Genomic DNA, 14,255 nt, shown 5'->3' with positions numbered 1-14,255 from the left:
TTTATTAATTCAATATTAAAATCTTAAGAAATTAATTCGATAGAAAGATATTTCTTATTTGCATATAAATGCATTAATTAATTTCTTTATCACTCTATGCTTTTCAATTTGATTCATACATATTTTTTATAAATTTTGCTTATAATATAGTCAATTTACACTCAACTCATTTATCTATTTCAGTCTTTTATATTTTTTACATGATTTTCATACTGCTAAAAGATAGCTTAAAATGTATTTGGAATTTACATTTTACCATTTATCATATCTGAATCCTCAGAATATTTAGGAAATATTTACATACTTAAATTTTAATTGTATATGATTTCCTTTTTAAAATTCGTATAATTACTTATTCAACTTCTGAATCGTTGCTTGATGACAAATTTCATTTCAAATTTTATGCAAAGTAGTGGATTGATTGATCTTTTTTCTTATAATGGGGGATAAAATAAAAATCAAATATTTTTTAAATATGAAATTATTGAGCTCAATTTTAAAAATAAATTATTTGTTTCTATAAACGTTTGTTTTAAAAGAACTGATTGTTCTTCATGAGAACATCTAAAAAATACTTTATAAAATATTAAATTTTTTGAGTATTCTCAAAGACAAAAGTAATGCACTATCATCCATAATTGAAGAGACCAATCTAACAATATTAATATGAATAAAAATGATATAAAAATAACTTCGTCTAATATTCAGCTTTCCTTAATTCAACGGGTAGGAAATGAATAATCTTACTAATAATATATTTTTCAATTTTATAAATCCAAATTTTATTTTTTTATTTACATCTTTTTCTTTTGATTTTAAAACCTTACAAACATTACTCAGTTTTTCATTCAAAAAAATTTATTACACTAAATATTATTTGATATATTCATAATTAATCCTTATCTCATCAATCAATTCTGATTAATTTTGTCTTTATATTTTCTCAATACTATTTGGTTTCTGTAACTTTAGCATTAAATTCAATTCAATGATTAATTCTTAATCAAATCATTTCATTTCCCATTTTAATTATTTTTTTTGTATAATAGAATCAACCACCAAAATTTTTCATGATAGCTAACTATTTTATTCTTTCTTTTCATTTAAAAAATTATTAAAATATTTAAATAAATTGAAAATAGTAAAAATACCCAAATTAATTAAGAAAAAGCAATTTTATCAATAAAGTTCCATTTATTAAAATAAAATTCAAAATATTCATTTATCAATTAATTCTTTCTTATCAACAAATTTCTTCTTTGAATTTCATTATTACTCTTTAATCTCAGGTAGGTATTTATTTGTATTATTTTACAATACTCTCTTTTCCTAACATATTAAAATGCAAACCAAAACTTACATTGATAAGTACTGTATCTAAATCATTAAAAAATAACTAAAGCTAGAAAGAATTATTTTTGAATTGTATATTTCGACTATCATTTATTTACACAAATAGCTGAAATTAAGCAATTTTTTATTTACTACCACAAATCAATTTATGGAAAAAATAATGCTGTAAATTTAAATAAAAATACTCACCCTATCATATTCCTAAAAGTTTTTAATTGTTTTCAAAACATTTAATCTTTCAAGCCATTCAAATTATTTAAAAATGATGGGGTATCTAAATCTATCAAATAAATATTTAAATAAATATGCATGTTTAATTGTAAAAAAAATATTGTAACTCTTTGAAATCCAAAGAAGAATAATTAAATGATTAAATAAGAAAGCACATTGTTTATTGTTAATTGCCAAACCAATTTCAAAATAATTATATATGTACTTGACTAACTTTGTTAAAAAGCCAAATTATATACCAATTCCGTTATTTACTTAAAATTATTTGTTTGAAATTTAGTTAATTAACTAATTATCTATATATCAAATAACTGATTTATTTTTTTTAAATATATAACTTATTTCATTATTGTGTAAGTTCGTCCAAAAAATACTTCACTAAGCAACTCGTTGATAACAAATTAGCTATTTTATTAATATTTTAATAAAATATCTTATAAAAAATGTCATATTGAATTAATTATAATCAATTAAAAAAATTATTTAAATTTTTCAAATAGCCAAGAAAGTGTTTATCTATTAATATACATGTTTTAATAGTATTTTATTGATTTTTTATTTATTGCCTTTAAAAAATATTGATATTGAATTTTAAAAAATTACATTAATTTTATTTATAATCAATAGAAACAAACTTGATTTTTATCAATTCATGCTAAATGATTCATTTATTTACAAAACTTTATATAACAATAAAATTTATCAGTATTTCGCGTTAATTATTAATTTCTGTTTGATTCAAGCAATTAACACCGTTAATTAAGTAATAAATTGTAAGTCTTACAATTCAATTTTATTCTAATAATGTTCTCTATTTTTTCTTTATTTCTTTATGTTATACTTAATTTAATTAGTTTTAGTTAATTTACAATATTGTTAATTGATAAGAAATTATCAAAATTTCAAATTAAAACAGCTGACTTTTACTTTGGCTATTATATAATTTAATATGATCATTGTGTGTTTTAGCGGATTATATCAAAAATCTAGCTATATTGTTCTAAATTGCATACAATCAAAAAATCTCCAAATAGCTATCTTATGTGATTTCAAATTATCATTTCTTTTTTAATCAAAATTCTTTTGAAATATATTTTGTTATTTATTTTTAGTTAAAATATATATTACTGTTTTTTAGTTTTCTTTTTAATTTGGATAATCTAATTTTGAATAAAAAAAGCTTAGATACAATTTTTAAATATCCTTTTCATAAACTTTCATATAATTTATGCTTTTTTTGCTCACATAAAGATAAAAAATGAAAATAAATAATTTTAATTAAATGGCAAGTAAAAATATTTGTTACAGGTCAATATTTAGTTGTTTATAAATAATATAAAAGAGGTTTCTGGTCATTTTATTTCTTATTGCAGTGCCATTTTTCTGGTAGAACTTATTAGAATATAGTTAGCAAGGTTAGCTTTAAATTATTTATGTTTTATTTAAAATAGTTGTATAAATATTCTTATTCAAATTATAGGTTTATTTTTTAAATAAATTTAAACTTTTTATTTGAAACATATAAATTTCTAGCAATAATAATAATAATAATAAACATTTTAAATTTAAGAATAAATGTTAGATTAAAAATCTATTTCTTGGAAATTCAAATAAGATAAACAAATTTTTTGTTTAATTTTGTTGATATAAATGAATAATGTAAAGATGTTTGGAGAAAAGAAGTATAGTATTTTACCTTAATTAATTAGGATTTAAAGTATTTAATAAATTCAAAACCCTTACTATTGAGCATTTTTATTAAAAATCAAGGTTCTACTTGTAAATTTTTTGGCTTCAAAAATGTTATTTAGAGTGTTGCATTTCACAAATTTTGAATACATTTTTATTCGTTTTTTTATGAAATTCAACAATAATTAATTATAATATTTTCTTTTTTTTAAAAAATAAATTCAACAAATTATTCATTAATCAAAAAATTTATAATAATTAAATTAAAAGAAAATTCCATTTAATTTTGTATTTTTTTGGAAACTTATTGTATCATAAAAGTGATTGTATGTTTTATAAGCTTATTTTCTATTTATCTGCTACATCTTCACCTAAATAAAGGTTTTTTATTCAATGATTTGATAAGAAATGTAGAAGCTAATACATATTTTGTGGTTTTTATGAATTTTATAAATAACAAAGATCATTTAAAAAAGATACATGTTAATGAGTGTGTATTTGATAAATCTTAAATTATGATTAAACCATCTAATAATAAGAGAAAAATATATATTGAATCTCATCTTTTAATAAACAGTTAATTAATGTGGAAGATAAATAAATATTTAAATCAGATTATTTGTATGTAGTGCTTAAATGTAAAAATAAGTAAGTAAGTAAGTATTTATTTTTTTATAAATAAAGCTAATCAAATAAATAATAATCTATTCTATTAAAATTTATAATAAGTCAAATAATAGATTAATGTCTAAAAATAAACTAATATTTATATGTTTGTTATTAAAATGAATTAATTAAAATTACTAGAAGACAATATTGTATTCACCACAAATGTATATATGTATATTTATTTATTTATTCATTTAATAAGCTAATGAGATGATAGGAATCGAAAAGATTTTTAGAAAAAAAGTGATTTTATTGCTCTAGATTTTATTTAAAAGTATTTACTTAAATAAATTGATAAATTTTTGAATAAAACATATTTTAATTTGAAGAAAATTATTGATTTATATAATTAGAGTTGAGCGTGCTTCACTAAAAGAATAAAATTAGAAGTAGAAATATTTTTTAATTTTAACCTCATAGGCCAAATAGTAATAGACAGACAATAAAAGTAAGCGTATTTATTTTAATTATTTATTTATTTATCTAAGTAATAAAATAATTTATGATTTAAAAAATAAATTAGAATAAAAATAATTAATTTTTATATAAAATGTACATAGTTTGAAATATTATGATAACTCTCATTTATAATTTTAAAACAAAGCTATTCAAAAATGTTGAAAAAAATGCCACTAGAAAGCATTTAAGGATAATTTATTTAATTATCATCAAAAACTCATTAAATAAATTAAGTTTTTTAAGGTTTTGTGAAAGAGTAAGGAATTTAATTTGTTCACAACTTTATTTGTTTATTAATTTTTTTAATTAAAAAATTTGACAATGATTGTAATTACTTGCTTGACATATTATATATTTCATTTTTAATAAGTATATTTTAGTAGAAAGAATTTTAATTAAATTTGCTAGACTAGATTTTAACATTTATTCAAAATTCAGGTCGATTTACTTAATATAAGCAAAGAATTACATAAAATGTATTTTAATGTACATATACTTAACAATAAATTTATTTCTCACTTTAATTAAAATCCATATTTATAAGTGTCTTTTGACATTAATTGAAAAAAATAATGTATTCAATAGTTATTTTTATCAATTTAATCATTTATTTTCATTTATATTAATTTGATTTTATGATTATTCCCATAAAATTGATGATATTTCTTAAAATTAATAGTACGCAATACTTTTTAGAAATAGAGAAGATTTTTAGGAAATGAAATAATTGCTTTTACATTTTTCTCCTTCCCTCTCTCCTTACAATTTAAGAAATTGAATATGCATTTAATTTACAAATCTTAACTTATTTAAACCCAATTCAAAAGCTATAAATGTTTAACCAGGAACTATTATGTCAATTTATTGAATGAATTTAGAAAATTTCTTTGTTATCTCTGTGTTTTTATTGTAAAATAGCAATTATTTGTTACTTATTCATTCATTTAAGAGTTGGGACTAAGTAGGGAAATAATAATTAATATTGACTGAAAAATTAAAATTACTCATAATTTATAATAAAGTAATAATAACTAGAATTATAAAAAAAAGGTAAAAAATCAATATTTTTAATCGAATATTTGAGTTTTTGTGTTTCCCTATTTTAATGAAAATAACATCAAAAATAGAAGCAAGCAGCTTAGAAAATCTAAATTGCTCAATTTCTAGTAGTTAGAGCAATACTAAGGTTGATTTATCTTAGTATCAAGATGAGCTAAATAGCATGGATGGAAACTAAATCTTAGAAATGTATGCTAAAATATCTAAATCTAATGAGATAAAGAATATTTTAAATCAATTCGAACTATTTATAAATAGCAGCGGAGATTAAATAGTAATCGAGTCAATAAGTGAAAATATTAACAAAATTGACATATCTAAGGTGAGAAAGGAATTCAACACTTTTTGCAAAATAAAGTAGCTCAATTAATCTTTCTTAGTTTCAATTATGAAAAGCAAAAGGTACTCAAGTCTTTTCTAATACTTTTTAAATTACTACATAATAGATTGGATCTTAAATACAAATATTAAACACAAAAAGAATCACTTAATTTGTATAGTTTTTTTTTTAAAATGCTTGGAAGACAATGCTCTGATTAAGAAAATTAAAATCTATAAAAAGAAAAGATGATTGATTTATTGATCAATCAGAGAGGGAGTCAAATAAAATTGTTCTATGAAAGATTATTTAAATACATCTAGAGAATATAAATAGTTTATTAATGCTTAATCAATTAATTAAATGATAAACAAATAATAAATAAATCAAAAAAACCACATTTTAAACAACTAAGCAAAAGTGTTTCTCACTAAAAGCTTTAAATCCTACAAAAAATTATTAAATTAAAATTATATATTTAATATACCTTAAATCAATTACTTATAACTATATATTAATTTTAAACATATTTTATAATTTATACATTATATATTTATCAAAATATAAATCCTGAAAAAAAGCAATAGCTAGGAATAAATGAAGTTTTAAATTACATAAAATAAAAAGTATTATCAGAAGAGTTTATTATAAAAAAATAGATATAAATATATATATAATCAATACTTATTTTTCAAATTTTAGGAATAATTAATTAAGTTTTTGTATTTTATAATATACTGATTTCTATTCCTGCAATAAATATATTTTTCACACAAAAAAATTATAAAAATATTTATAACAATATTAACTAACTAATAGTTTTGATATTATTAAAAATTGAAAAGAAATTTAAGCTAACTAATTTATTTACCTCATTTAAAGTTATACTTTAAAAATAATTTAAAAGTAAAGAAACATATTAAAATATGAAATATAATACTATTTTAATGGGCGTTCTAAGTTCTATTTAACTTATATTTCTAAACTATATAAACAATTAATTGTTCTTTAGTAACCTTAAATTAATTTTTCTTAAATCATTATTTTTTTTTTAAGATTAATAAGTTAATTATCTTTGAACTGCTTTTCTTAATCTTTAGGTTTTGAAGAAAAATCTTATGTTGAATTAATCAACCCAAATATATTTAAAAATAAGTAAATAAAAAGCAAACAAATTATTTTGTTTCTTTTTGTACTTTTTTTTGATATTCATCAAAAAAATTAATTTTGTAATTAACTTTTGTAATGTTGTTTAAAACTGATTGATTATTCTTTGATACTTACCAAAAAATTTAAATAATTAAACGATTATTTACTAACTTTTGATTCTGTTTCTAAATTTGATTCTTTTATAAGAAGTAAAAAGCTAATTAATAATTAAATTATCTTTTTGTTTTAAATAATGATTTTAAGCCAAAAAATTAATTATAAATTTTGAAATCATGTTTAAAAAGTATAAAAAAAATGAAAGTCACAAATTCTATTTTATAATATCATCTTAAATTATGATACTCTACTTTATATTTATATAAAAATATAATTAATTTTTTAATTGATAAAAGTCACTAAAATTAAATCTATTAAAAAATAAATCAAAAAAAAGCACTGTAAATTCCCTAAAATCAGATAAGAAAAAGCCAATAAATTAAGACCGGGTTTTAAAAAATCTAACTCATTATAAATATTTAGAATTTTAATTATTAACATCTGAAATTAAATTTGATTAAATAAGGTATAAAATTTCCATGCTTCATTTTAATATAATTATTTTATATAATTTAATTAGATGAATATTTTGATTTTTAAAATTTTATAAAAACTAATAAAAAATAATAAAATAAATTATTTTAAAATCAGCTAAAGAAAAAAAATAAAAAATATATTTATCTTAATTTAAAAAAATGATATAAATATGCAAAATGCAAAATTAATATAACTTAAATAATTTAAATGATTTTAATCAATTAAAATGAAATTAACTTAACAAAGTATTGAGCTTAATTTTAAAGCTATATACATTTTATTATTTAAGTTTCACTATTCAAATACTAATAAAAGATAAATATTAGAACATATTAATAAAAACTTTAAGAAGCAGTAAATATATATATATATATTTTGAATTTTCATTTCATGGTTTGTTTTATGTTAGTTTGTATGCTTATAATAATTTAGATTTTCTAATTTGGTAAGAGCCAAGAAGAATTTATTGAATTAAAAATAGTGAAATAAAATAAAAGCATTTATTTTTTTATTTTCAAGTATTTGGAAGTCAATATATTAAAATTGTTATTAGAAATGTTAATGTAAATAATTATTTAGGATATTTATTGAATATTTAATACTACTTGAAGTATTAATAATTATTAAAAGTTGGTATAAGAATTTATGAAAATAAATATTATTTTAACTAATTTATTCATTCAATTTGTCAAAGTTTATGTATAAATAAATAAACAAATAAAAATAAATCAAAACAAATGGATTTATTTTAATTTAATGATTTATAAATATTGTTTTGTTCATTCATTTATTTGATTAAATTATGTAAAATATTAAATATTAAAAATATGTAGTAAGTTACTGTTGATTATCGATCGATAGATAGATTGATTGCTTGCAAACTCTCGATCCAAAATATATAATTAATTCATTGATCCAAATGATGAGATAGCATTCTATACTATTTTTTCAATATTTTATAAAAAATTGCTTGAAACTAGCAAAAGATAGATAGATAGATAGATTTTACTAAAAATATTAGTTTTTAAAATATTTAGTTGTTCGTTGACTAACTATTGTTAAGTAGCAATTTAATAGACAAATAGTCATGAATAACATAGTTTTGCATCCATATAGTTTGAATAGCAGTGTAAACTAAAATACTCTTCGTGAAGATAGCCCTGTAAAGATTGTAAATCATATTCCATCCTTACAAAATTTAATATTAAAGGAGGTGAAAGAAAATTAATAAAGCTTGCCTGTATTAAGCTAACAGGCTTACAGCTAACCTAACAATAATTATGCAGGTAACTCGCCTGCAAATTATGGAAGCCAGCTCTAAGTTGGAAATAAGCGATTTGGAAGCAGCTATGAAGTCGTTAATAGCATGAGTAATCCATTTTCAACTCCTGAATTAGATGATAATATTCGATTGACAAATCCTTAAAACAATAACTATGTGGGCAGCAATAATTATTCCTAAATGCATAGAGATAGTCTCAGCTTAAATTTATAACAGAACAATCTGAGCACAATAAAGGTCAAGTCCTATACGGGCAGCTATATTAGTAACACAAGCAGCAGTATTGCTCTGCAAGGAATATTAAAAAAGCAATATGAAGGAGCTAGAGAAGGACAAGATTAAAGAATGAAATTATTCACATTTAATGAGGATTTAGCTCATATGAATTAGGGAAAATTAGATATGGAATAAAGTCCAATTGCTCCTGACAATATCAGTTTATCAGAGAAAGCTCCTGTTTCTAGCTTACTAAATAATAATGTCTTGCCTGGAGGTTAATAGCAATAACTCTAGAATTCAATTAATCTGCAACAGTAACAATATTAGCAACAACAATAACAACAATTTGGGATTCTTACAGCTACAAATAGAAGAAAGGAATCTGTGAATTAAGGAACTTATAAAACTGCCACTATCGCTTATACTCAATATAAATAAAGGCAAAAGCGCTGGAAAGAAAAATGGATGGTTATGTCATATTTTATATCAAAATCTATACAAAACTTCAAAAAAATCTTGATTTTATCTAAACCAGCGTATTTAACGAAATTACAATTGAATCTAATTAATGATAAAAGTTCACACTATGATAAAGTAAGAGAAAACAAAGAAAAAAGGTATTAGGGATGGCTTTATGACAGCTAAGGTTGCTGCTCGAGAAGGAACAAAAAAAGAATTTTAATACTCCTAAAAAAAATTAGAGGAATAAAAAATTTTGTACTGAACACATTAAAAATACTAGAGCAAAAAATTAATGATTTTGATTAAAAACTGACCCCATTTTCTCCTTTGAATACATTCTTATAATTTTTTGAGTTTTTAATTTTGATTTTTACTCTATTTATTGGAATTTGCATTCCTTTCTACATATGTTTCTAAGATGAAATAGTTGACACTCCAACAGGTGATTCTCTTAAAATAATCATCAAGCATGTTGCTCCTTATGTTTTTATATTTGATATATTGAAATATCTTAACACAGGTTGTTTCATTCGAGGATAAATTATAAACGATCGATTGTAAATTTTTCAAAACTACATGAGAGAGCGGTTTATCTGTGATTCTATCAGCATAATAGCACTTTTTATTTTTGATTCAGACCCTATCTTTCCAAACAATTTCACTCTCATATTCTTTTACTTTAGATTTTATTTTGGATTGCACGTGATTGGTAAAATCAGAGAATCTTTCCTGCTCAAAGATAAAACACACGCATTAATAAACATCCTAGTTATCGTATTCTTCATTACTTTCTTTGCACATGTATTTGCTTGCTTATGGTATTACATAGGCATGCATTAAGGAGATGATCTAAAATAATCTTGGATATAACAAACATAAGTGAAGAATGACTCATTGGATGTTAAATATTTAGATTCTCTTTATTATGCATTCACAGCTATTTCGACTTTAAATACAAGCATATCTCCATAAACGAAATACGAAAAGCTATTCCTCATTTTGATAACATTTTGTACCTATGGAATATTAGGCTTGATTCTGTATGAATCTTAGTAAATACTTGAGAATCTCTCTTTGAAAAAGAAAAATTATTTGAGATAGTTAAAATAAATTACAAGGTAATTTTATTTTTTTAAATTTTATCATTTTTAATTAAAAAACATTTTTTGTTCTATTCAAAAACTAATTCATAAATTTTTTCTTAGCAAATAAATAATTTGGATGGATTAAGCTAAATATTTTATTTAATTTAAATCATAACAAATTTTAATAGCATCTTGCAATAATTAATTTTAATTAAGTCAACCATAGAGTTAACTAAAAAAAATTTAATTATAAAGATGATTTACAAAAAAATGAATTGCAAAATATTTATTTATTTAATAAATTTAAAGATACATGAGTGATCACAATGTTAGTGAGCATTACTAAAGTTTAGCTAGGAAATATCTTTAGTATGTAACTAATGAAGGTTTAGACAGCAGACAGGTTAGCGCAGATAAGAGTCTGTAAGGATTATCTCTTTAACTTAAAGAAGATATCATTAAAGATGCCTTTATGAATTAACTGAAGGGAATAAGAGTCTTTTCTAGATATTTTTCTCAACAGTTTCTAGAAAAGCTTGCCATGAAGATGGGTGAATAGATTTTAGGTCCTGATGAATATGTTATAAACGCAAATAAGCTATAATCTCCAAAGATCTATATTGTCAAGAAAGGTCTTATTGAATTTTTTGTTAATATAGGAACGCAAAGAACAAATATCAAAGATTCTTTAAAGAGTTTTAAAATATTCAAAGAAAATGATTACTTTGGTTCTTATGAGTTTTTCTCTGATTCTTACAAACCTCACCTTTCTGCTAGATCAATTGGAGTTTCAGTTGTTTAATTTATTTCTCTTACTGACTTTTTAGAGTTATTGCATGAATTCCCTGAAGAAAGAGAAGCTTATAGCTATATCAAGTTAATATTTATTGATTTAATTAATTGCATTGTTAAAACTTAAAATCACTTTTTTAAAAAAACAATTTTTATAAAGAAATAATTTTATTTAAATAAATTTTATATTTTTATTTAAATAAATTTTATATTTTAACATAAAGAGAAATGGTAACAATTTACAAATAGCTGGATATCATTGGAATCACTTGCTACTCATGTGGAGAAAGAGATCATTAAACTTTGAACTGCCCATATTTGTTTTATGACTAGCAGAGAGCTAATATTCTAAAGAGGATAGACTAAGAAACTCATTTCCAAGTTAGATAGTACAAGAGAAAAAAACTTAAAAAATACAATTGTTTAAAGGAATGTAAGAAAATCTGGCATGATTAAGATAAATTTATAATTGATAATGCTGATGAGTTGCAATCATAAAGCTCTATGAAATCTTTGGAGGTAGAAGATAATCTTTAATTAAACAATATAGATTTACCTAAAATGGATTCTTAATATCTTGATTCATATTTCCACATGAGAGGCAAGACATCTTCGATAGGAACTTTTGGTAATTCTAAAAATTTTATTCTTTTTATTATCAATCATTTAATGAAAAAATTACTAAAAACTCCATTTTAATTTAGTTAAATGTTTGTTTAGATAAAATTAAATATTTTTTAAAAATATTCCATGCAGCTCATTAGCTACTTTAAAATATATTTATTAGTAAATGGTGCAGCTATAATAATTAAAAAATTAAAGAACTTTTATAAATTTGTTGATATTGTCATTTTTTTTGAGTTTTGTTATCTTTTTAATTTCAAAATAAAATTAATAATTAATTCATTAAAGGTACATTGAGAGTGAGAGAAGATTAACCACCTGGAAATATTAACAACATTTACTTTGATTCTGATTTAGATGTTCATTCTGTTAATTCTCATCTAAAAAGCAATGCTACAAAAACTGTGAATGAGCACGAATGGAATGTTAATAACAACAGCTTAAATTCAATAAATCAGCTTCAATCAAACACGAACGCTATGATGCTAAACTAGCCTATCAACTTAAATCCTTTAATACCGAAAACTCCTAGTTTATAAAGTGCTATTGAAGAAGAAGATTAAACAAACTTTAATACAAGAAAAATGCTAAGCAAGCTAACTTCTTCACCTAGCAGGTAAAGTATGAATATACCAACCACAAAATTGCCTGATTTAAAATACAGATCGAAGTCTACACATATAAAACCTTCAGTTGGCGATAGTTTTGTAGAAGAGGCTAGCTCCTTAATAGATATTAAATCTCTAGGAACAGCTAAATCACCAAGGCCAAACACTGTCGTTGTACCTGCACAAAAGTCAGAATCTTAACCCTCTTTAATGAGAAGAAACACTACAAAGACAAGGAACAGAGTTTAAAGCTTCAAGTAAAAAAATATCTCACTTCTTAGAATTTAATTAAACTTTCTCTATTTAAATTAGTTTAGACACGACTTAGTACAGAGACAACACATCTCCATGGAGAGAGGGAACTCACAGGAGCCAAAGAAAATGTAAATTTGATAAAATAAAATCTAGTCGAAAAATAAAAATTTTAATTCAAAATTTATTTTTTTATTTAAAAATTAGAATACGAGCAAAGCATATTCAGCTAGCTACAAGACAATAAATCTAACAACATAGAAGAAGAAGAGTCTTCTTATACAGATGAGGAAGATGAAATACAGAAGGAAATGGCATCTTAAAAATCTTTCTCTTATAAAGACCTAGCAAGAAGTGACAAGCAAAGTAAACCCTCTGAAAAACAATAAGGAATTCCATATTACAGTGAAAATATATATACTTACTAATACATACAAAATAATTTCTCTACAGTTCATTCCTTTAGGACTTTCTTCCCTCATAATAATGTTGAAAATGTCATTGAGTATATAAATAAAAAGAACAGAGGAAATAAAAGAGTAAGATCTAAAAAGTTTACTAAGAAACTAAGTCATAGATCTATTAAAAAATAAAGTAGTTTAAGAAGCAAAAAACTTAAGATAGATATTTGATCGTTTAAATCATATTTTTATGAAGCTGATAAATGAATAAATTTACTTTAATTCATTTTATCATAATATTAAAAAATCCTTAAAAAAAAGAAATCAGCTAAAATATAAATTGAATAAAAATTATATAATGGCAATCATAATAATAATTAGGTTAGCAAAAAACAAACTAAACATTTAAAGTTCAAAATAATTAATTAATTAAATTAATTTGTAAATAAATATATTATCAAATTTTTCCTAACTAACTAAATAATAGCAAGTGTTTAATTAATTAATAAAAATAGTCAATTATATTTTAAAAAATAATTTCTATAAAATGGTTATAAATTCAATATATGATTGTAAATTTAAATCAATAGTTAACTGTAATTATTTTGTTTTTAAAATTTTTTTTAATTGTTTTATTTTTAATATATTTGAAATTAAATTGAATAAATTTTCTTATATTTAAACCTAATTAAATGTAAAATCCACGTTTTTTAAGGTAAATTTAAAAATATTTTCCAAAAAAAAAGAAGATTTTATTAAGAAATTACATAATATATGAAGAGTATATAAAATATCAATCACAAAATTCCTTTCTTAAAAAGAAGGCATATTTGCTTTAAACCTTTAAAATTTTTGCTATTTACCTGCTAGGAGATTAATTTTTAATATAATTTTATTTTTTAAAGATTTGGTGTTTTTATAATAAATTAATTACTTAATATTAATGTATTTAAATATTGATGACTTAGTTATTTGAAACAAATAAAGATTGGTTAAGAGAAAAGAAAT

General features: G+C 21.2%; 2 protein-coding genes across 2 annotated transcripts; one reads left to right on the top strand and one right to left on the bottom strand. All coding sequences in view use genetic code 6, as the record gives it.

Annotated features, from left to right (window-relative positions):
- Positions 1 to 2,893: 2,893 nt before the first annotated feature.
- Positions 2,894 to 3,337, bottom strand: TTHERM_000180999 (hypothetical protein; the record flags this gene model as incomplete). Its single annotated transcript, XM_012795806.1, has 2 exons — positions 2,894 to 3,004; positions 3,281 to 3,337. 2 exons carry the CDS (start codon positions 3,335 to 3,337, stop codon positions 2,894 to 2,896), a joined length of 168 nt encoding a protein of 55 aa, XP_012651260.1.
- A 5,272-nt stretch (positions 3,338 to 8,609) lies between these two features.
- Positions 8,610 to 13,478, top strand: TTHERM_00180980 (cation channel family protein; the record flags this gene model as incomplete). The annotated part of the gene is made up of 6 exons (XM_001008765.1): positions 8,610 to 10,603; positions 10,880 to 11,446; positions 11,587 to 11,990; positions 12,275 to 12,851; positions 12,907 to 12,977; positions 13,054 to 13,478. 6 exons carry the CDS (start codon positions 8,610 to 8,612, stop codon positions 13,476 to 13,478), a joined length of 4,038 nt encoding a protein of 1,345 aa, XP_001008765.1.
- Between the last annotated feature and the right edge of the window lie 777 nt (positions 13,479 to 14,255).

The sequence above is a fragment of the Tetrahymena thermophila genome (genome assembly GCF_000189635.1).
Source record: "Tetrahymena thermophila SB210 genomic scaffold scf_8254798, whole genome shotgun sequence".
Taxonomy (NCBI): Eukaryota; Ciliophora; class Oligohymenophorea; order Hymenostomatida; family Tetrahymenidae; genus Tetrahymena; species Tetrahymena thermophila.
Note: the sequence above shows the minus strand (reverse complement) of the source record. Positions and strands in the feature narration are given on the sequence as shown.